The sequence below is a fragment of the Scardinius erythrophthalmus genome, assembly GCF_964197995.2.
Source record: "Scardinius erythrophthalmus genome assembly, chromosome: 4".
Taxonomy (NCBI): Eukaryota; Metazoa; Chordata; class Actinopteri; order Cypriniformes; family Leuciscidae; genus Scardinius; species Scardinius erythrophthalmus.
Window position 1 is genome coordinate 31,184,074 of NC_138224.1, and position 24,867 is coordinate 31,208,940.

The window sequence follows — 24,867 nt, forward strand, 5'->3', positions numbered from 1 at the left end:
AGAGCATCCAAACACAGAAAAACTCGGAGATCCTCGTGACACACTATTATAAAGATGGCATTTATTAAAGAGGAGAGTGAAGACATGAAGATTGAAGAAACATTTAGAGTGAAACAAGAAGATACTGAGGAAAAAACAGGTTGGTTTCATTCTCAAAGCATTTAATCCATATTAAAATGTCTAGCTCTACAGAAATTAATCAGATGAGTGTCCTAATTAAAGTGGTTTTATTTGACATGGAGCGGGTCGCCTCGAGTGGACAGATATGTTGAGTACATGTGTGCCCTGTATGCATGTCACGTGAGAAGATCCTACTTCCACATTGGCCGTTTAATATTACAACGTCACACATTTAATTAGGAAAAAGAATACAGAAGTAGCCTAAACAAAACAATAATTTTGAGTAACATTAAACCCAAATGTCGCAAAGCATCGCAAGTTGATCTAGGATGAGTGAATTTTTCACATTAAGATATTCTTCACATTAAGACCCACAACGAATATGAGGAACAAACTCTTGATGGATCTTTAGTAACAAGTGGATTTTAACACCAGAGGAAAGAAAAAGAAGATTAGAAACATTAGTGACATTTCAGTCCAGGTATAGCATGTTTTATCTATGTATTAAAGAAATAGTCTTTCTTCACCTGCAGTGAAGCTCCTGTTTCTCTGCTCCTTGTCTGATGCTCCTGTGGGTGAAATATCGAGTCCCCACATATGTTTAAAGCTGCAGACTCTTTCCACTGGTAATCTATCATTTAAAATGTCACATTGTTCGCAAAGACTCAAAATAACAATTGAGTAATATGTTGTCAATTAGTTTTACTACATTTACACAGCAGTTACAATTGCATAAATGTTGAGAGTTTAATGTTGAAATTAACTTTTTATCGGAATCGGAATGCCAAATCCTGACAGGAGGAGCTGGGGATACATGCAGGTATTCTTAAAATATAAGTACAATGTAAAAACGTGTATGTACACAATAAGTCCATTGTATCAAATTATTAATTTCAATGTTAGTACATAGTTAAAGCCACTTAATATAAAGTGGGACCGAAGATTTTTTCTGGTTCTGATGCCAAAGATGGTTCTTGTGGTACCTCATCCACTGGGATGTCAGGTGTCACATTTAAAGACTCTGGGGTTCAGGTTCAGTATATTGTTTATATTGTTCAGTATATTGTTTATGGTCCTTCTCCGTTGTGCCCTCATCCATATAAAACTCCTTTTTTCTTGATCCTTTAGGCCAAGTTCAACAATTGGCAGATGTTCTTTTTTGCCACTGAGTTTTCTTCTTTGGTAACTAAAAACAAAAAGAAAACTATACCACTACTACTACTACTACTAATAATAATAATAATATAAGATTGGCAGGTGTTCCTCTTAATCACTCAGTTTTCTTTAGTTACTAAATGCAAAATAGAGCCGATCGTATGCATTGTAACAGTGTTAGTATTATATAGTATTATAATAATAGTAATCATAATAATAATTAACCCTCTGATGGTCTTCGGTCACTTCTGACCGAATAATTTTTCTGTTTTGAATTTTTAAAAATCACAGCTTCATCGGAAGGTTATGATACTTGGTGACTTTTCTGGGATTAGGTATGTGAATACAAAAAAAAATTGAGGTCATGATCCGAGCATGCTAAGTGGCCGTAAAAAAAATAGTCCCTTTCGTGGTCTTCGGTCAAAAATGACCGACCCATAGGAAATGAATGGGAAATTTACAAAAACACAAAAATTCTCAGAATTTTCAGAAAAATTCTCAGAATTTTTGTCTGTACAATCTACCCTCAGATTCCAGATTTTCAAATAGTTGTATCTCGGCCAAATATTGTCCTATCCTAACAAACCATACATCAATGGAAAGATTATGTATTCAGCTTCCATATGATGTATAGATCTCAATTTAAAAAAAATTACCCATAAGACTGGTTTTTTTTTGGTCCAGGGTCACATATAGCCTTATTATAGCGCCACCTACTGTCGCACAAATGTGTGTCTGTGTGCCTAAATAATAGGGATGTGCCCGAAGCCAAATACAGAATTTGGAAAGGTGTGGAAAATAAGTAATGCATTCTACGGAGCTGGTTACATTACAGCACATCAGTTTTCATATGTCACGTGAAGAGAGTAAGGAGAGATGACTGACAGAATGATTTGGTGCGCAACAGATCGTGAGCGTCATTAATACATATCTTATTTTGTAAAATTTACTGTCAGTACCGCCGCTCCCTATACACGTGATTAGAAAATTTAAAAACGACAGTAAAAAGAGATTTCAATACCCCACATATTGAAAGCAGTGTAGAAATTGCATGATAATTTGGCATTAAGCCAAGTTTAATTATATATCCCCTTATATAAAAATGTTGCCATATATTCTGCTCTGTCCTTGGAAATAAGCAGGACATAACCCATCTCTTGTCTAAAATCGCTGTTTTTTCACAATATTAAAAAGACCATGACACTGGTTTTAAAAGGTTGTGAATTTTATCCTCCAAGTGAACAAGACTTTTATATTTGAGGTTGCGTTGCAGGGAAAAGTGAAACATAATTACCAGTGTCTATGAGATTCACTATAAAAATAACCTCTGTCTTTTTTTTTTTTCTCAAGGCTTGCACCTTGAAAGATGAACTGAACTGGAATTTTGAGTAAAGGTGATATAACAGATGTATTTTATTTATTCTCATTGGTGCAATTATTAAAGTGGCAGAATTTGTTAAAAGGGATAAAATGGTACGTTGAAAATGTTGTTGTTGATACACGGGCGCCGCCATGTTGGATTTCAACATTCGGCTACGTCACTGGCATGGTAAGCTACTCCGTTGCTAACCAACACGGGCAGAGTAGCCATAGCATGCAGCCCCTGGATTTCGAGTCTGTAGTGAGCATTTTTTAGCGACAGACTATTTAGAGAGTTGTACTTTCAATACAACAGGTTCACTGGTGAGGGTTAAACCTGAGGCCATTCCGTCAATCTTAAACATTTCAGGCTATAGTACAGGGCAGACCAGTACTAACACCACCGATGCTATCTATGTTACCGCAGAGACAGGGCGCTGAAACGCTCACGTCAGGCAGAGGACAGATAAGTATGTTAACTGTTCTCATGCTAGCAAGTTACTAAGCAAAGGGCTGGATGAAACGTTGTCACATACACAAAACATGTGCATATTCACACGCAAATAACATGTAACGTTAGGCTTTATAGCGTTAAACAAAACTGAGACTGACACACTCAGCATTAATTGAAATTGAGTCACAAAACCAAGCTAGATACCAAACGATCCAACATAGGGAAAGGGCTAGCAGCTAAACACGTTGGAAGCACTTTTGTCAAACTCCACAAGCTAGCCACTAGGGCTGGGTAAAAAATATCGATTTCTCGATTTTAATCGATTCTCATTTTTACAAAACGATATCGATTCTTAAATCCCAAGAATCGATTAGTCATCCTGTTTTCAGTTGATGAATGAATGTAACATTGTTGCGTGCATCCCATCCAATAAATCGCACTAATCTTTGTGCTTTGATATTATTGATATGAAACAAAGTCTTAGATTCAAATTACGTCCATTTTATTACGCAATTCAAAAACATAAATACCGTTTTGGCGCTGTGGCGTGAGATCGCTCTGCAATGGCGCCACCAGGGGGTGGCCAGGGGTGGCCGTGGCCACCCTTGGCCGACTCCTGGCCACCCCACTGGCCACCCCGCTGGCCAGTATAAATTTTAGTAGCATCAGTTATGCATTTCATCCCTAATGCACAGCCAGGCAGGCCGCTCTAGACCTTCGATCACACACAGTAGCCAGTATTCCCCCGGGACCCCCGCCCATAGACTGTAAAAAAATAGCCCCCGCCCCTCCGTCAATGCCGCTGTTGCGCGCTCAGACAGCAACAGCTCAGCGCGTGCCCGTCAGTCAACAATTTCAAAAGAAGTTAAGAAGACGAAGAAGACTACCGCGTCAGTTTGGGTGACAAAGTCATCTGAAGTCATTCCATAGCTTAATGTGAGGGACTGAAGTCTATTTACATCATTTAAGTTTATGGAAACTCGTTTTCCCTCCTCTGTGGCGGTCAATCATTCTCCATTCAGTATTCAAACAGCGCGCGCGCCTCTTCCGGTTGGATGCACGGTAAAACTCTCTCCATTATGATATATTCACATTATAATGCATTATCTGTAGATAAAAGGTTGTGGATTTGCATAAAATGACTTTATTTTGTAGGGGTTTGTTGCTGTTTTTAAACGACTTACTACCGTGTGCTTGTTAGATCACACACATCACAAGGACTATGAATCGGCATCAAACGCACAATAACTGGAATTTAAAACTGTGAAACAAATGATCAATAAACTGTTGGATATATAGACACTAGGATTTGTGTGCTCGACATTTCTTCGCTTTGTGCCCTGAACTTTTAAATGCTCACTTGTTCAGCGCAGCGCTGCACACTGTGACTCCATGTTGCTTTGAGCACATCATTCTGCACCCGCGATGCGCATACACGCTTTGTGCGCTCTGTTTTGAAGCATTTCATATTATCATGGTTTTGCGCACTGAAAGATTATTAAAAGCCTATATTTTATATACCTAGCCTGCTCAATACATTTAAAATAAGCATCATTTAATTGTATATTATTTCTTTGTAGTGTAGGCTATATAAATATATACACTTCTGAATTCTTGACATTAATATATAAATATAATATATTTGTATCTGCTTTTCCCCAGTAACTGTTTTGTTTGCAATAAATGTACACCTTATGCCAAATATAATTGCAAAATAAAACAGAATTGTTGTGTAACTCAAAATGTTAACTGTACTGTTATTAGTCTAAGCATATTATATCATTAGTAACATTAAATATAACACAATAAACCATCATATAGTATATCAGTAGGAGTTTCCTTAAGTCTTTCTGATAGTTTTCTACAGGCCGGTTTACTACAACAGTAGAAAAAAAATTCTGAAATTATGGTTTATAGTTTTGGTGTGCCACCCCAAGATTTTAAGTGGCCCCATCTGGCCACCCCTATGAAAAATTTCTGGAGGCGCCACTGTCGCTCTGGCGCAGCTCAGCAAGAGAAGCAGCGCGGAGCGCACGTGATCTTCTCTTCCGCCTTAATAACACCAGTTACAGCGCGGAATAAACATGAATGAGCATCTGAAAGTGTGTTAAAAGATAGTGTACAACTTATCGAAATCCGTATCATGTGACATGGAATCGCTCAAATCAGTGTTTCAACCGTGGAAAAACGTCAGTAAATCAGCTTGCAAACAATGTCATGTAACGTCACATTTACCTCATAAAAAACATATCCAGTGACCATAAACTCGTTAGTCAGCTAGAAAAATTAACTCTAGAGAGGAGCATTTTGCTAAATATATGCACCATATTACATATTTAGGGCCCAAGCCCTGAAAGGGCGAAGGCCCTATTGTTTCCGTAAGGATTATTTTTTTTTTTCTTCATTATTAGGGCCCAAGCCCTGAAAGGGCGAAGGCCCTATTGTTTCCGTAAGGATTATTTTTTTTTTTCTTCATTATTTTTTTTTTTGCCTTTTTGCCACTTTTGGGGCCCTTAACATGCTCAAAAACTCTTGAAATTTTGCACACACGTCAGAACCTGCGGCCATCAGGGCCGGGCTGAAGCTGGTACTGGGGCGTGGCAGGGGGGCTCGACAGCGCCCCCTGGAATGGGGTCCGAAAACTTGGTCCATAAATCAAACACGCTTGCATGTAATAATATGAAACTCAGTACACATATAGATCTCATCGGGCCGAACAACTTTTGTGCTCTAAGTTTTACAAAAGCCCAACAGGAAGTCGGTTATTATACGTTGTTTGGAAAACGCATACAATGGAATGTGAAATACTCCTCCTAGGGATTTCATCCGATCGCCACCAAACTCGGTGAGAATAAAGTCAAGACATTGAGGATGAATTCTTGCGAACGGATTTTTGATATCTCGAACGGTTTGGCCGTGGCGAGGAAACGAATTTATGGCGAATAATGGGACACAGGAAGTGTGTTATAACTTCTGCATACATTAACTGATCTTGATGAAACTTCAGCAGTGTGTTCGTTGTAAGAGGCCGATCACATGGATGTGACTATTGTGAGTCAAAGTTATAGCGCCACCAACTGGCAGCAGGAAGTTTGTCAATTTCAAAATGCTTTGAAGTCACCCTCTTAATTTTACCCGATTTGCTTCAAACTTTCTGTGTATAATGTAAACACAGGGCAGATGTAGACCTGTGAAAGGATTATTGATATCTTAGATACTGTTGCCGTGGCAACGCATCAAGTTTTAATATTCTTTTCGGATGCGTTTGAGACTCTTAACATGCTTGAAATTGGATGAAACTCGACAGACACATAACACTTATTAGCCAGTAGACATGTGAAAAGTTTCAGAAACGGGCGTGGCAGGGGGGCTCAACAGCGCCCTCTTGAACAGGGTCTGAAAACTTGGTCCATATATCAAATACGCTTGCATGAATTAATATGAAACTCGGTACACATATAGATCTCGTCGGGCCGAACAACTTTCCCTCTGTCAAGTTTCACGCCAGCCCAACAGGAAGTCAGCTATTATGGGTTGTTTGGAAAACGCTTGCTGTGGAATGTGATGTACTCCTCCTAGAGAATTCATTCAATCACCTCCAAACTCAGTCAGCATGAAGTAAAGACATTGAGGATGCTAAATTGCGGACGGATTTTTGATATCTTGAACGGTTTGGCCGTGGTGAGGAAACGAATTTATGGCGAGAAAAGAGAGACACGAAGTGTTATAACTTCTGCATACATCAACTGATCTTGATGAAACTTCAGCAGTGTGTTCGTGGTAAGAGGCCGATCAGATGGATGTGACTATTGTGAGTCAAAGTTATAGCGCCACCAACTGGCAGCAGGAAGTGTGTCACTTTCAACATACTTTTGACAAAAGTGGGGGGGTTAGTTTTAAATACAGTAAAAAAAAAATGTTTTTATATTGTTCTCATCAAGCCGGACAACTTTCTAATTTACATTCATTAGCTCAGAGCAAAAGGAAGTCAGATATTTTGGTCTGAATGTGGATTTTTTTGCAAAATCAGCCTATGAATTTTTAGCCACTCCTCTTAAACTATTTATTTTATTCCCACCAAACTTTTTCAACATGATGAAAATACATTAAATATGCTAAATTGTGAACGGATAATAAATATCTCAAACGGTTTTGCTATGGCGAGGGATTAAAGTAATGTCCAAAAAGGAAAAACTAAAAGCCTCAAATTTTCTAAAAATGTAATTATATACCATTTATTTCTATATAAAAGTATACAAACATCACAACTAAACATTTTATTATTTTTTTTCAATTTAAGAATGAATTTTAAGTTTAAAAACTGCCAGAATGGTTGTTTAGTCTAAACAATACATAAATAAAGTCAAACATAGTGCTATACTGCCCTCTTGTGTTCAAAATCAGGTAGGCCTATTATATCTATATAAAAATATACTAGGTATGTGACGGTGAGAATATTTTACCACCGGTTAACTGACGTGTGACACCGCTGGGGGCTTTTTAATCGCTAACTTAAAAACGAAAGTAAAATATGTTCGTCCGCACTGACATTTATATTGGTTGAGCGAGCGTTTCAAATGAATTCCTATGGAAGTAGGAATTAACTGAAAAACGTTCGCTCTGTTCTGCTCGTTCCTCGCCGTGGACGCGCACCATTATGAATGCCCGTGCAGCCATGAGCATTTTAGTTTCATTTTAAAATTAGCGCCTTTCGGGGGGTGGATTGCTTGAAATTATTTTACAAAAGCACAATTTTGTGTTTTATTGCAACTGTACACAAATATAAGTTAACACTTTGCAGTTTGAATGTCGTCCTGTATAATGACGGAGTATGTTTTTATGTGTCTACTGTTCAATCGCGCCCACGCCACACACACACACACACACACACACACGGTTTACTATCTTTGTGGGTACTCTCCATGGACTTAATGGTTTTTATACTGAACAAACTGTATATTCTATCTCCTCACACTAACCCTACCCCTAAACCTACCTATCCCATAAAACTTTCTGCATTTTTACATTTCCAAAAAAACTCATTCTGTATGATTTATAATCTTGTTTACCCATGGGGACCTCTATTTAGGTCCCCACTGTGACACGAGTCCCCATGAGTCTGTGTGCATTCAGGTTAAAGTCCCCACCGGGATAGAAAAACATGAACACACACACACACACACACACACACACTCCAGCATTACAATCTTGACATTGCAGCCTGTTCATTATAGCCTTAATAAAATATAATAATAAAATAGTCAACCTAACATATAAAAATTACACTGCTCTAAATAGTCAGTAGTACAATTCGTACATTCACAGTAAGCACCGCTCGCTCCACTGTGATGTTTCCAAGCAAATTTTTGCGCATGTGAAGAGGATGATTTTTTCCATCAATATTGGAACACGAGTGAAGAACAAAGCCTATAATAAAGAATAGTTTAGCATCCAAATACATCGCAAATGTTGAAACATTTTGATTCTGATGAGAGGGTTACGTGAGCCCAACACTTCTTACTTTCATTTTTACTTTTACATTAAATTTAAAGGATTTGTTGTGGAATATTTTGAGTGTATCATAAAATCTGAATAATAAAAAAAAAAAAAAATAATAATAATAAAAAAAAAAATGAATGAATGAATGAATAAATAAATATATATATATATATATATACATACATATATATATGTATGTATATATATATATATATATATATATATATATATATAGCTGCGAGCAGCGATGAAGGGCCAAAGCCGGCGGCACCGCCACCCTAAAGGCACCGGGGTTGCGGTGCCACCGGCTTGGGCCCGTAATCGCTGCTCGCAGCTATATTTTTTTTTTTTGCCTTTTTGACACTTTTGGGGCCCTTAACATGCTCAAAAACTCTTGAAATTTTGCACACACGTCAGAACCCGCGGCCATCAGGGCCGGGCTGAAGCTGGTACCGGTGCGTGGCAGGGGGGCTCGACGGCGCCCCCTGGAATGGGGTCCGAAAACTTGGTCCATAAATCAAACACGCTTGCATGTAATAATATGAAACTCAGTACACATATAGATCTCATCGGGCCGAACAACTTTCGTGCTCTAAGTTTTACAAAAGCCCAACAGGAAGTCGGTTATTATACGTTGTTTGGAAAACGCATACAATGGAATGTGAAATACTCCTCCTAGGGATTTCATCCGATCGCCACCAAACTCGGTGAGAATAAAGTCAAGACATTGAGGATGAATTCTTGCGAACAGATTTTTGATATCTCGAACGGTTTGGCCGTGGCGAGGAAACTAATTTATGGCGAATAATGGGACACAGGAAGTGTGTTATAACTTCTGCATACATTGACAGATCTTGATGAAACTTCAGCAGTGTATTCGTTGTAAGAGGCCGATCACATGGATGTGACTATTGTGAGTCAAAGTTATAGCGCCACCAACTGGCAGCAGGAAGTGTGTCACTTTCAAAATGCTTTGAAGTCACCCTCTTACTTTTACCCGATTTGCTTCAAACTTTATGTGTATAATGTAAACACACGGCAGATGTAGACCTGTGAAAGGATTATTGATATCTTAGATACTGTTGCCGTGGCAACGCATCAAATTTTAATATTCTTTTCGGATGCGTTTGAAACTCTTAGCATGCTTGAAATTGGATGAAACTCGACAGACACATAACACTTATTAGCCAGTAGACATGTGAAAAGTTTCAGAAACGGGCGTGGCAGGGGGGCTCAACAGCGCCCTCTTGAACAGGGTCTGAAAACTTGGTTCATATATCAAACACGCTTGCATGAATTAATATGAAACTCGGTACACATATAGATTTCATCGGGCTGAACAACTTTCCCTCTGTCAAGTTTCACGCCAGCCCAACAGGATGTCGGCTATTATGGGTTGTTTGGAAAACGCTTGCTGTGGAATGTGATGTACTCCTCCTAGAGAATTCATTCAATCACCTCCAAACTCAGTCAGCATGAAGTCAAGACATTGAGAATGCTAAATTGCGGACGGATTTTTGATATCTCGAACGGTTTGGCCGTGGCGAGGAAACAAATTTATGGCGAGAAAAGAGAGGAGACGAAGTGTTATAACTTCTGCATACATTAACTGATCTTGATGAAACTTTAGCAGTGTGTTCGTGGTAAGAGGCAGATCAGATGGATGTAACTATCGTGAGTCAAAGTTATAGCGCCACCAACTGGCAGCAGGAAGTGTGTCACTTTCAACATGCGTTTGACAAAAGTGGGTGGGTTAGTTTTACCAACAGTTACAAAAATCAGTATATATATTGGTCTCACCGAGCCGGACAACTTTCTAATTTACAGTTATTAGCTCAGAGCAAAAGGAAGTCAGATATTTTGGTTTGAATGTGGATTTTTTGGATATTTCAGACTCTGAGTTTTTAGCTACTCTTCCTAACTGGTTTATTTTATTCACACCAAACTTTTTCAAAATGATAAAGATACATTAAAGATGCTAAATTGTGAACGGATATTAAACATCTCAAACGGTTTTGCTATAGTGAGGGGCTAAAGTAAAGTAACACTTAAAGCCTCATCTTCTAAAAATGTAATTAAACACCATTTATTTCTATATAAAAGTATAAAAATATCACAACTAAACCCATTTTATTCTTTTTTTTTCAATTTAATAAATATTTATAAGTTTAAAAATAGTAATTGTACTATTTAGTCCCATAAAAGTCAAGTCATACATAGGGCTATACTGCCCTCTTGTGTTCAAAATCAGGTAGGCCTATTGTATCTACTTAAAAATATACTAGGTATGTGACGGTGAGAATATTTTACCACCGGTTAATCGACATGTGACACCGCTGGGGGCTTTTGAATCGCCAACTTAAAAACGAAAGTAAAATATGTTCGTCCACACTGACATTGATAGTGGTTGAGCGAGCGTTTCAAATTAATTCCTATGGAAGTAGGAATTAACTGAAAAACGTTCACTCTGTTCTGCTCGTTCCTCGCCGCGGATGCGCACCGTTATGAATGCCCGTGCAGCCATGAGCATTTTAGTTTAATTTTAAAATTAGCGCCTTTCGGGGGTTGATTGCTTGAAATTATTTTACAAAAGCACAATGTTGTGTTTTATTGCGACTGTACACAAATATAAGTTAACACTTTGCAGTTTGAATGTCGTCCTGTATAATGACGGAGTATGTTTTTATGTGTCCACTGTTCAAACGCGCCCACGCCACACACACACACCCACCCACACACACACGGTTTACTATCTTTGTGGGGACTCTCCATAGATTTAATGATTTTTATACTGTACAAACTGTATATTTTATCTCCTTACACTAACCCTACCCCTAAACCTACCCATCACTGAAAACTTTCTGCATTTTTACATTTCCAAAAAAACTCATTCTGTATGAAGCTTGTTTACCCATGGGGACCTCTATTTAGGTCCCCACTGTGATACGAGTCCCCATGAGTCTGTGTGCATTCAGGTTAAAGTCCCCACCGGGACAGAAAAACATGAACACACACACACACACACACACACACACACACACACACACACACACACACACACACTAGCATTGCAATCTTGACATTGCAGCCTGTTCATTATAGACTTAATAAAATATAATAATAAAATGGTCAACCTAACATATAAAGATTACACTGCTCTAAATAGTCAGTAGTACAATTCGTACAATCACAGTAAGCACCGCTCCACTGTGAATTTTCCAAGGACATTTTTGCGCATGTGAAGAGGATCATTTTTCCCTTCGATATTGGAACGTGAGTGAAGTACAAAGCATATAATAAACAATAGTTTAGCATCCAAAAAAAGGTAATTATATATATATATATATATATTTTTTTTTTTTAAGTGACAAGACAAAGAATATTACTTGTCTGATATATATATATATATATATATATATATATATATATATATATATATATATATATATAGCTGCGAGCAGCGATGGAGGGCCCAAGCCGGTGACACCGCCACCCCGGTGCCTTTAGTGTAACTAAAGGCACCAGGTTGGCGGTGCCACCGGCTTGGGCCCGCAATCGCTGCTCGCAGCTATATTCATTATTATTTTTAATGTTCTTCTATTTTTAATGCATGTTTGAATAAATCTGGCAGGTTTTTATGACAGCCACCATTTGACAACTTTCTTCATTCGGATCCATTTGCGATCCATTCCATTCTGAATAAACAACGCAGTTTACATGCTTCATCCTTGTTGCATTATTCATTAAGATAATAATTAATAAATGCACGCACAATTATCCGTTAACTTGATAAATGTTGTAGATATGTTTTACTATGCAAAAAACAAATGCCTTTCAACTTGTGTGTGCAAAATTGAGAAGTAAATGAATGTGCAGCAATTTGTACAAATAGAGAGTCTGTAGGCCTACTATACGTGTTGTAGCCATTAAATAAGCTCATTTAGTTTCATATTTGTTAAAATATTGTTTGTTTTTTTCATCTATGTTGAATATAAAAAGGTGAACAGCATGAGTAAGATAGGATGCGCAATATATCAAGAGATGTGGGTCAGACATGATTTTGACCACTTCATTAAGTTTTGTTTTGTAGAAAGCCTTTCTTTAAAGTGAATTTCGTTTTGTATAAATTGTATCTTAATTTTAATACTTTTTTTCATCAACGAATTGCCTGTATTTAATAAATAAGAAGCAAATATAGCAGACAATATAATCATGAAGGCGCCTGCGCGGTCACTTGCATTGCTCGTGAACTGGAGCGCATCTCAACTTAACCGAAACTCAGTGTATGCCTTACAGACATGAGAAATATAGAAAGCTTGAAATGTCTTTAAACGAAACAATTCAAAACGAAAATAAATAGGCTACTCTCTGATTATGTAATCCATGATGTGCATTTCTCTCTATAGGCGCGTTCACTACGGATATGGCGATCGTCAACTTCATCTTTGCAGCCGACACAGTGTTTATTAATAAAAATCAATGCACGCGCGTCACCGGATTTACAAATGCACATTTTGCTTGTTGCACGCACACATATTATGTACATATTACGAAATAACAAGGTATTATGTTGAAATAATTAATAATCATTATTAATAATAATAAATCTATAAGAATATTTGATTGAATGCTGAATGTTGTGCTTGTTCAATTGAATAAAATTAATACTTTACTTGTGATAATTAAAATAATTGAATATTAAATATTAAGTGGCCTATGTTTGCTCATTTATTAATACTACTTATATATAATATATCTAGCACCCCCTCAGCACCTGCGTTAAAAAATTCTCTGGTGTCGCCTCTGGTTATAACGGCCCACGTATTAAAAAATGGTCGGGTTTAAATCGGGCTCGGGTTCATAATTACAGTTAATGTGTCGGGCCGGGCATGTGGTGGTAGTCAGATACCCATTCCATTAAAATTACTCATTTTCGGCTGTATATAGGACCTGCAGCTGCCTATATACCTTTGCAGGTTCTACCATGCCAGTGACGTCATCGGAATTGCCAGCGTTCTTATACTAACAAACACAATTTTTGTGTTGCTTAAAAAAAAGCTATATTGATATTTTTAATTCAAATTTTTAGTGTAATTTACTTTTAATTGTCATAAACAACACGTTATCAACGTTGATTCTTTCAGTTCAGTTCATCTTGAAACCTATTTCAAGGTTTGCCTTTTCAAGCCACCAAGCACTGTTGTTGTGCGGATTAGCGGGCCGGAGCGCCTTAAGGGTTTTCTGTTAGAATGGTGACACGTTAGCGGCCCCTAAGTTAATAACTAATGATCTTTGCAACGGAAGTGGATCGATCAAAACTAACTTTAGCTGGGCAATAACTTTATTCTAGAGCTGCTGTAAAGCCAAAACAATCTCCATTAGTTTAATTCCTTATAACTGTAAAGCTGCTTTGAAACAGTCCATATTGTTTAAAGTGCTATATAAATGAAGGTGACTTGACTTGACTTGACCCATAGACTGTAGAGAAATATGGACGTAGCTACGTCCGTGACGTCACCCGTAGGTTTCTGAAGAGCATTTTTGAAACTACAAGTAGACGCATTACCATACGTCACTCCCTGATAACAGAAAATGGGCAAAGAGGTGGGAAGTGGGTGGAGCTTAGGAGCCTGGTTGCTGAAACCACACCCGCCTAGCTACTGTATGCTACTGGCAGTACCAAGTGTGTGACAGCATAGAGCCTTGTAATAGTTCACCCAAAAATGAAAATTCTGTCATCATTTACTCTCCCTCAAGTTGTTCCAAACCTGTATGACTTTCTTTCTTCTGCTGAACAACTTGAGGGAGAGTAAATGACAGAATTTTAATTTTTGGGTGAACTATCCCTTTAAGTTTGTTTTTTTCCCTTCAAAATACTATAATAGTTAAAAGACATAGCTAAAAGTGAGACTGTGTGTATTGTGATGCTGTATTCTGCTAGTTAAAAATGTATTATGCAGTAACTTACAATATTTCTCTGAGCATGTGCGTGTGATAGTGATATTAATGCGCATACATGTCAGTCAGCGCCGCATCGCACATCAAGTTTGTTGAGAGCTTTATTCAGTCCATTTTAAATTCTGATTTTGGCCGTCTCTCAAATGGGTCAAACCAAAGATATTACCTTAGAAGTTCAAGTAAATGCACTGGAAATCCACGCTCATTCAAGGATTTGCATTTATTGCATGGGCGGCGAGAAAGCACTGACAGGATTTCATCTGACGGTACTTTTTATTTAACTCTAAAAAGTTAAATAAGCATATAGTCTGTATGTTCCATGAGAACAATGGTACCGCAGAATGAGTGTAGTCTATATCTATAGACGTTTTTAAATCTGAACTCCAAAAAGCAACGAAATTGTCAGAGATCCATGAGTGCATGTTCACAGAGGAAAACAACTGAAAAACAGCACTGGTTGTTCTCTTGATACTCGACAACGACGGAATCCAATGTCGTGGGCGAATGTATAATGCCGATGTGTGTATTAAATTGTAAGAAATAATCTCGAAAAAGGCACAAACATGGCAGGGATGCCAAGTTCAGCGGCTGGAATTAGCTGAGGTGACGTGACTGCTAACAGACAGCAGACAAACGGCTAATAGTGACATCACCGGCAATCCACCTGTCACTCAAGTGTCCACACCCCCTAAATTATGCAGAACTTTAAGGCTCAATATAATTTACACAGATGAGTTATAAAAAAATGTATCCCCCTCACAGTTGTCAGGAAGGGCAAAAGTAGCTATATAGACCAAAACTTTTTGCACCAGGCTGTAAACATATTTTTTTTCTGCTGTAAAGTTGTAAAGTGGCTCCGTAAGATGAACGCAAATGCACCAGGGTTTGATAGAGTCAAGTTGAGTGTGAAACCAAACCAACACTGCAGGGGGCAGCAGGAACAATCGCGCTCGGACTTAGACCGCAGCCCAGTGAAAAAACTCCCTAAATGTTTTGATGTCTCTTGTTTTGTGACATTAAACTGAGGCTAACTTGTATTTGTCTCTGTTCAATTTAGACTGGATGGGGCTAAAAGAGGAGAGTCAAGAACTGAATGGGATGGAAATGAAAGATCATTATGATGAACATTATGATTGTAAAACTGAAAAAAAATCTACTAGTTGCTCACAGACAGAAAATATGCCAATTAGAAGTAATTTCACCTGCTTTCAGTATGGAAAGAGTTTTGATCAACAAGGAAATCTTGAAGTTCACATGAGAACTCAAACTGGAGAGAAGCCTAACACCTGCCAACAGTGTGGAATAAGTTTCACTGAAAAAGGAAGCCTTAAAGTCCACATGAGAATTCACACTGGAGAGAAGCCTTTTGCCTGCCAAGAGTGTGGAAACAGTTTCATTCGAAAAGGAAGTCTTAGGAGCCACATGAGAATTCACACTGGAGAGAAGCCTTACACCTGCCATCAATGTGGAAAGAGTTTTTCACATAAGCCAACCCTTAATGCACACATGCGAACTCACACTGGAGAGAAGCCTTACACCTGCAAACTGTGTGGAATACGTTTCAGCCGAAAAGGAAACCTTACAGTCCACATGAGAATTCACACTGGAGAGAGCCACTACACCTGTCAAGAGTGTGGAAAAAGTTTCTATCGAAAAGGAAGCCTTAAAAGCCACATGAGAACTCACACTGGAGAAAAGCCTTACACGTGCCCTCAATGTGGAAAGAGTTTTACACACAGACCAACCCTTAATGTCCACATGAAAACTCACACTGGAGGGAAGCCTTTCGCATGTCTTCAGTGTGAAAAGTTTTTCACACATCAAAGAGACCTTAAACAACATTTGCAAACTCATTCTGTAAATAAATTGATGTGTCCCTCAGTGTAGCAAGAGGTTTACAAAATAGAGCCGTTTCATATTACACTAACGTTGCCACCCGTCCCGGTTTCCCAGGGATTGTTCTCTTTTTTGAGCGACAGTCCCGGAAAATTTATATTCTTTCCCGGGACACGAATTGTCCCGTTTTTTGGGAAAATGTACTTCTAAAGTAGAATTTCCTGGTTTCAAATTAAACCGTTTACTTCTACTGTTACTGTGTTTTCTTCATGGTTGTGTACATCCAATCCTGTGTCTGTAAACGGGTAAAACAGTGGATTGGCCAATGCCAGGCGTTTACTTTTATTTGAATGGAAGCTCAACTTGTCGCCTATCGCCTAGCAACTGCCTGTCGGTCGCACGCATCCACACACATCCAGGATGAAACAGTGCGAGTTCAGTTCCTCGCTAGCTTTCTATTTACTCAGTTTTGTGAAATGGGGGGGAGAGACGGAGGAGGAGGATAACAACAAAATCGGATGAGCCACCAGTGTCAAAGAAAAAACGATTTACAACGCCTCATTCGCCCCGCAGGACCTCCAGACGCGCATAAACGCGTCTTTGCATTGACTTAACATTGAAATCACTTGCGCCAGACGCTCTATTCGCGTTTGGTGTGAACGCACCATTCCAACTCAGACTGGGCGAAAAGAGAAAACTTTTCTGAATGGGTAAGGAGACACACACACAGTGTCCCAGTTTTTCACAAATCAAAGGTGGCAACCCTATATTACACATTCACTGGAGGGAGATCATTTAATTTTGATCAGTGTAATAAAAAATATTTTGACATCAGACTTACAGATACACCTTAAAAGTCATGCAGATGTGAGACCCTATGCGTGTTCTGTGTGGAAAGTGTTTTAACCCTTAGGGGTCAGCGATACATTTTTCCTGACAATGGTGAAAGAACTTTGTCATACAGAAACAAGTTATAAATCATTCAAATCTGTAAAGGGTCTATTTTTATTTGCGTACACACACAATAACAAAACTTTGTGCTTTTGTAAAATAAAGAAAACAAATAGTGTGCACATTATGCCTTCTCAGTCTCTATGAACTTCTTTCTCAAACGCGTCACAAAAATGAACTGAAACTCAGCGAATACTTGCTAATGAGACATGAGAGATATGTCTTTAGAAAGCTTGAAGTGTCTACATTTAAAAGTCATATAGACAACAAATATTCTCTATATGTAATCAATATGAAACCAACAAGAGGTGCAATGTTTTAATGTGGACACACCCACGCGCAGCGCAATCTATTCATACGGTAATCGTCCACATTAGCCATGTGATGCCCCCCATCACCTCGATAAACAAAGCATCAATCTTCATCATTCCTCTGCTTTTCATCAAGTTTGGGAGAAGATGTGCTGTGAAGAATAAGCCTTGAATTTACCTCAGAAGAAGAAGAATGCTATTGATCCAGTGGAGCTTATTCTCACTTACATTTGGTAACGTGTTCTTGTTAAATAAACTTGAACACAGTTTACTAGTTAAACTATTGCCAGACTAAAATGTGTAAATATAAATGGAAACATGTTGACATATGAAATAAAGTTCATAGAAACAATTCGATTCGATTTCAATTCTGATTCGATTCGATTCAATATTGATTATTTTGGATATCAGGTACAATCAGAGCCGGATTAACGCAAAGGCAAACTAGGCACGTGCCTAGGGCCCGATTGGCGGGATGGGGCCCAGACAGAGGGACAAAAAAAAACAAAAAAAATGTACAAATGTCCTATCTACAATTTATTTCAAAATGTATTAATTAACTAAAAATAGTGACGATGTTTATCTTAACCATAGACTGTTACATTACGTCACATTAACGCCAGCCCATGACTGTATATATAGAGGCGCCAGCCAGTTAAGTCCGAGGGGACGTCAGCGGCGATCAGAGGCGGTCAACGAACGCATCCATCAGGTGCTACGAGTGCGAAGCAAAAGCCTAAATAGGCACGCAAAGAAGCACAGCTCGAAATGCAGGTCATCGATTTTGGAGTGATTGCAATGTATTTTAAATATAAACGTGTGGGCTACTGTAGATCAGCGTATTTCTGGAAAAATCATTCACCGCTTTGTTTGTCTAGTCTACGAGTTTAAAAGAGCGCGAGCGTCTAACGTGCCCAGACGCGACGCTTTGAATTTGCGCGTACAACGAATAACATCGCGTTGGGAGCTGACTAGTAAAAAGCTACAAAAGTAAAAGACAAGACGTTTGTATTCAAAGTTAAAAAAAACAACACACTGCAACATTTTTAAATGTTTCAAATAAAGGATCTCATATCTATGGGTCTATCTTCTATATTCTGATGCTGATGATTAGATAATACCCTGACATCATAGCCTATACGAATATTAGATTAGAATTTTTTTCCTGCTCAGTAGCGATCGTATCTTTCTCTTCCACTTGATTTGTGTATAGCATATTTAAGGTAGCAATGCAATACATAATATCATATTACTGATATTAATAATATGACAATATCTGCAGATATTGATTAAATGGGAGGGAAAAATCCTGCCCATAACGCAGCTATGAAAACAATTATAAAAGCAGGTTCATGTTCATCTACTGAAGTGGGATTCTGGAACTGTGAATAAACTGAATAAAACAGCTAAAAATAACAACAAGAACAATAACATCTTCATTAAACAAAAAAGAGATTACCTTAGATAAATTTTGATGTAGTAGCTACCAGTAAAAAGTCTGGACCCATTACTATCTTTAATGTTTTTGAAAGAAGTTTCTTATTATGCTCTACAAGCCTGCATTTATTTGATCAAAATACAGAAAAAAACAGGAATATTCAGCGAGGATGTGTTAAATATATAAAAGTGATAGTGAAAACTTTTTTAAAACAACTTTTTAATAATCAAAAAATCCTGAAAAAAGTATCACATGTTATAAAATAAAAATTAAGCACCATTTCTAACATTTGATAATAAATCAGAATATTATAAAGTTTTCTAAAGGATCACGTGACACTAAATTCAGCTTTGAATCGCAGAAATATATTTTAAAGTATAGTAAAATAGAAAACCATTATTTTAAATTGTAATAATATTTCACTATATTATTTTTCTGTATTTTTGATCAAATAAATCCAGGCTTGATGAGCATAAGAGACTTCTTTCAAAAACATTAAAAATAGTAATTTGTCCAAACTTATGTACTGTGTAAGTAAAAATATACTAAATTTAAAATTAAATGTTGTATAAATAAAAAGGTTAGGAATCATATTTGTTTCAAGTGTTTTTTATTGGGGGTGGGGGGCCTCCAACATGAATTTTGCCTAGGGCCTCCAAATGTCTAGAACCGGCCCTGGGTACAATACATGGCAAATTTTCTCAAGGAAAACAATTGTTTCCTTAAGAAACAATCTTTTGAGAAACAAATCTTTTAACACACTTTCAGATGTTTATTTTGCGCTGTAACTGGTATTATTAAAGCGGAAGAGAAGATCATGTGCGCCATGCGCTGCTGCTTTTCTTGAGCTGAGCTGCGCCAGAGCGATCTCACACCACAGCACCAAAACGGTATTTCTGTTTTTGAATTTTGTAAGAAAATGGACGTAATTTAAAATCTGAGACTTTGTTTCATATCAATAGTAACAAAGCACAAAAATTATTGCGATTTATTGGATGGAATGCGCACTACAATGTTCCATTCATTTATCAACTGAAAACAGGATGACTAATCTATTCTTGGGATTTAAGAATTGATATTGGTTTGTAAAAATGAGAATGAATTAAAATCGAGAAATCTATATTTTTTACCCAGCCCTACTCTATAATATAAAATACAACATGATATAAAAGTAATATGAGTGTTTACACTAACATGATGAATATTAGAATGTTTAGACCAGTGTTTACTGTCAAATACCATGTTTGTGGATATCTGCTCAAATGTAGAGCCACCGGGGCCCGCTCGTTCCCACAGCTCTCTGCCTCGTCCTGCTTGGCGCACATATATTGTCACAGTCATGTGTTTATTGTCTTCATACATTTATTTATAACTCAGAGTGTTTCTATCTCTTTTTTTTTATTCAGCTACATCGATATCTCATAGCTGGATGCCTTTGTACATATTAGGGATTTCCTGGAAAGTCATGTCACATTACTTATGTGAGGTATATTTTGACTTTCTGCGTGAGGGCACCTCCGGCTTCCAGTATGAATGAAACATACATTGCATTTGTTTATAGTGCTTTAATAATGCTCACACCTGTCATGGGATGTGCAGAGATGAACCCAAAAGCAGACGAGGTGCAGACACTCAAAAGGTTTATTTGGTCAAAAACAGAAAACAAAACCCACGAGGGGGTAAAACAAGACAGGATGAACTACAAAGACAGAAAACACTAGACTAACACTCAGACGATAAACTTAGACAATAAAGACAGGATCAAAAACTTCTAACTAGACAAGACTTTCTTCAGGTAACTAACGGAGGGTATCAGACAAGGATAGACAATGTACCGACACAGGACAGCAAACACAAGGGGATTAAATAGGGATCAAACTAATCAGGAACACAGGTGAAAGCAACAATCTAATAATTACAAGATGAGATAACAAGGGGGCGGGGCAAGAGAACGAGACAACACAAGCACATGGCACAAACAAAAGGCCATGTGCTTGTACACAAAACACGGGTCTGTCATGATTCTGCCTCAAGACTAAAGAAAATCACGGACACGAGTGCAGAATCATGACACACACCACCCTATTTTGGGTAAAAATGTAAAACATCGTAAGTATACATGTAACGCTCAAATCCACGAAAGACAATGACTACGTTTACAAGCTGTCAATATTCGGGTTATGGTCGGGTTAAGGTCACTATTTGGGTTTCTGAAACATTCGGAATAACCCGTTTACATGCGTGAGTAGAGAGAGTTACTCCTGTATACATGGAATTGGCAATATCCCGATGTAAACGGCGACGCACAGTTTGCGTCTTGACGTACGGACAACCTTAAGACGCAATATGCGTCATTTCCGATTCTTCTTCCTGTATCCAAAGACAACAACAACAGCAGCAGCACGCGGATAATGAATAGTTCGGGGCAGATAGCGATCGCCTTTGTTTGCGCTTTCCTCCTCGCTCCAAAAGTGTGGTGCTGTGCTGCGTCTCGCCATGTTTACCTCTACTTCTTGTTTACTTCCGGTATACTGCACGCGGGTTTTTGTATGCGCCGTCTCTACTCAAAAGACCAAGATTCTTTGCGAATAGAACATGCGCAGAACACAAATCAATGTTCCTTTTGATGGGGATATGCCAATACGCGTTTACATGACCAAATATTCGGGTTAGAAAAGGGGTACCCCAGGTATCATATCCGGGTTTTTAAAAACCGGGATATGAGCATATTCGGGTTTTTGCCGGTGTTTACATGGCCGTGCGCGACCGGGTTATTGCTAATATCCCGGTTTTGAACGGGTTATTGGCTGCATGTAAACGTAGTCATAGATGATGTACATAACAGGGTTTATTTACTGTCACTAGATCAAAATATACAGCCAACATGCAAGACAACGTGTAAACATGTAACACGAATAATATCGGACAATGAATGAGAACTCAAGAGGAACTTAAATGCACAGTGATGATGAGACAATGACGAACAGTTGTGGTGATTGTGTAGGTGTCCATGGTGACTGATCAGTGGTGGGAAAACAAAGACAAAGAAACAGACGTGCTGAATGAAAAAAAACTAAAAGTCCTTGAACTCAGTACGACTAAACATGATGGAGACAATACATATGATAATCCATATATTTTTCTTTAGTGCACTGAAGTGTTCCTTTCTAATATAGGCGCCTGCATTCCCCACCCCCCACCGGAAAAAAACACAATTCGATTTTTTTTCCTTAAACCGTGCAGCCCTAGTTGCTCTCTTAATTACACACAATAGTAATTCAAATCACTTACAAGATTGAAATGTTAAAACAGATTATGTATTTATTCATTTATTCTCATGGTGCAAACAGTGGCAAAAAATAGTGCACACAGCAAAAGTAACATTTCCTACCATGTCTTCAGATAGGTTACAAAATTACAAGAGAGTGCAAATAATCAAGCATTATTTAATGATAGAACTTAAGTAAATAGAACTAAAACTTGGTAACCATGTATAAAGAAACTCTCATGCTCTGTTTTTGTGTATGTGAGAAAGCAGCAAAGCAACAGCGCCTCACACTAGCGTTTACTGTGCGTCAAAATCAAATACACTGCATCCACTGAGATTAACTGAAATAGTGCACTTCACGGAAAGCGAAAACTCTCAAACTCCGCCTCAGCTTCACGTCCGCCTTCTGACATATTTGTTTTTGCATTGCATGCGAGCTGCGAATGGGTCCCAAACAGAAATACGTCATCAACTAGGCTTTATCGTTATTATCGCGGGCAGACTAATTCTTATCGTAAGGAGAATTTTTACCAGTATATCGCAAATGATAATATATCACCCATACCTAGTTCACAGTTATTTTTTGTTGTTTGTTTTTTATACAGGGACCAGATGCCAATGATGAGTCCTGCTGACTCAAGTCTCTACAAACTGTATTTCTCTGAGAGCGCTGATATTCTACATGAACATGGTAGTTTTTGGCAAAAGAAAAAGCAAACACCTTTGAAACGACAGGTATGTTGAACAGGAACTGTTTCAGGCATGGCACAAAGGTGTGTGGCTGTTCAAGTCTCTTGGGTTTAGATCAGTGCACTTAATAATGTGCCTTTTCACCCTTATGTATATTTGGATTATGTTGTGTTGTAAATAAAAAAAATCTTTAAATCTCCTAACATTCTTTCTTCGAGTTTCATTGAACCACTGGGCTATCATTCTACAAGACTACCAGGCCATACAGAGGCTGGTGCGAAACTGTCTAGCACTGAGGAGACGGGCAAGGATTCAGCTGTTTGATGCTTTCTGTCTGGTAAGTAGTTTCTTTTTAAAGCCAGCTATAAAAGGAATTTTACAATTCTCATATTCTGTTCTATTGTTCTCATCCTATTAATTGTGCCATTTTAAACAGGTACAACAACTACAGGAAGCAGATATGCTGGCTCTGAGTGTGCCCTTACCTCAGATCAGCATGGTGTCTCACACTCTGCTTCTAGTAGCCAAACAGAAGACGTCAGTGCCCGCTGCACCTGGATCAGCACTTTCACCTTTCCCCTTTGTCGTAAACCCTGACCTGTCAGGTCAGGCCATACGACGTGGGCAGTGACTTCCTCCTCCCGCATCAGCACCCGCTATCTCTGCTCCACCATCGGCATCCCTCTCTGCTCCACCGCCAGCTGCCTTCTCTCCTCCACCGACAGGAACATCCTTGAGCAAAACAACTTTGTGGAGGAAGGCAGAAGAGTTTTTAGCTCAGAAGCAAGGGCTGCACCCTCCACAGCACGATTACAGATTACACATGCAGTCGATGTGGGCAGCCCAGGAAAAAAAAGAGTTTGGGCACACCAGGGTGGGCAGCTTCTTCTTCTGTGCCACAGCAGAGGGAAAGACTGTGGAAGAGTGGCTGCAGGAGAGGAGAAATTAAGAAAAGCTTTCGCTGTAAATAACTATTTATTTGTAAATGTCCTTTGTTTCTTTCTATTAAAGGGATATTTCACCGCTGGAAATTTAAATTGGGTCATTTATGTAGTAGAAATGTGAAATTATTTTAGAAGTTGGTGCCTTCTAGACTGAGAAAAGCCAGAAAATGTATTTTTGGCTCATGTGGATGAAAGACAACAACTCCCAGAATGCACTCGCTTCGCTGCCCTACGAGGCCACTCCCAAGCCACGCCTACCAGTTACAGAGGGCAGTATTGGAAGAAATGATACAACTAGGCTACTAGTTGACTCGAAACTGAAAAGATGCCGTTTTATCGTGAGATCCCACCCCCTATGGGCGGGCTGACAACATGCGGAACTAGCTCCTACTACTACTGGCTGAAGTATCTAGTCTCTGGCCAAAAAAGCCTCTGATGGCGCAAAAGGACGATTTTTGCGTCATCTGAGTTTTTTTTTTTTCAGACACACAATACAGAAATCTCTCGTCTCAGGGGGACATGAGGGAGGGAAGCATGGCCCTTCGAAAATACTACCGGGTTTCTACTGATACAAAGTTTAACGCTAATCAGTGAAGTATCCCTTTAATGAATATTTATTTGCATTTAATAAAGACCATGTAATTATTCCAAAATTATTGTTCTTTATTTCAAAAGGTTTACCTGCCTACATAACGGTCATATAAATTGTCCTTTATAATTATTATTTATTTTAGAACATTTAATGACTGTTCTTTTATTTGAGAACATTTATTTGCCCATATAAATGCCATGTTAATATATCAAAACCAAGCGGCAACATTCTGATCTGAAAAATGAAGCCTACCGGGAAGTGCGAAAAACTGCAATACATCGAAAATCCGCTA

At 38.4% G+C, this 24,867-nt stretch overlaps 2 protein-coding genes across 6 annotated transcripts in view; both read left to right on the forward strand.

Moving 5' to 3' along the window:
* LOC308689362 (uncharacterized protein) lies at window positions 1-24,767 on the forward strand. Of its 4 annotated transcripts, XR_014029987.1 has the most exons (5): window positions 1-139; window positions 15,603-17,091; window positions 22,955-23,084; window positions 23,258-23,376; window positions 23,476-24,767. XR_014029987.1 is itself a non-coding variant. In XM_081363010.1 (2 exons), exons 1-2 carry the CDS (start codon window positions 55-57, stop codon window positions 16,430-16,432), a joined length of 915 nt encoding a protein of 304 aa, XP_081219136.1. In that variant the 5' UTR covers window positions 1-54; the 3' UTR covers window positions 16,433-17,452. The 4 variants fall into 4 exon arrangements, 1 of the variants encoding a protein (XP_081219136.1); XR_014029986.1 differs by having other exon boundaries at window positions 22,955-23,376; XR_014029988.1 differs by lacking the exon at window positions 15,603-17,091 and having other exon boundaries at window positions 32-139; window positions 22,955-23,376.
* LOC308689724 (uncharacterized protein) overlaps window positions 1-24,867 on the forward strand; it is a 461,468-nt gene that overhangs the window by 30,259 nt on the left and 406,342 nt on the right. The window lies entirely within an intron of this gene.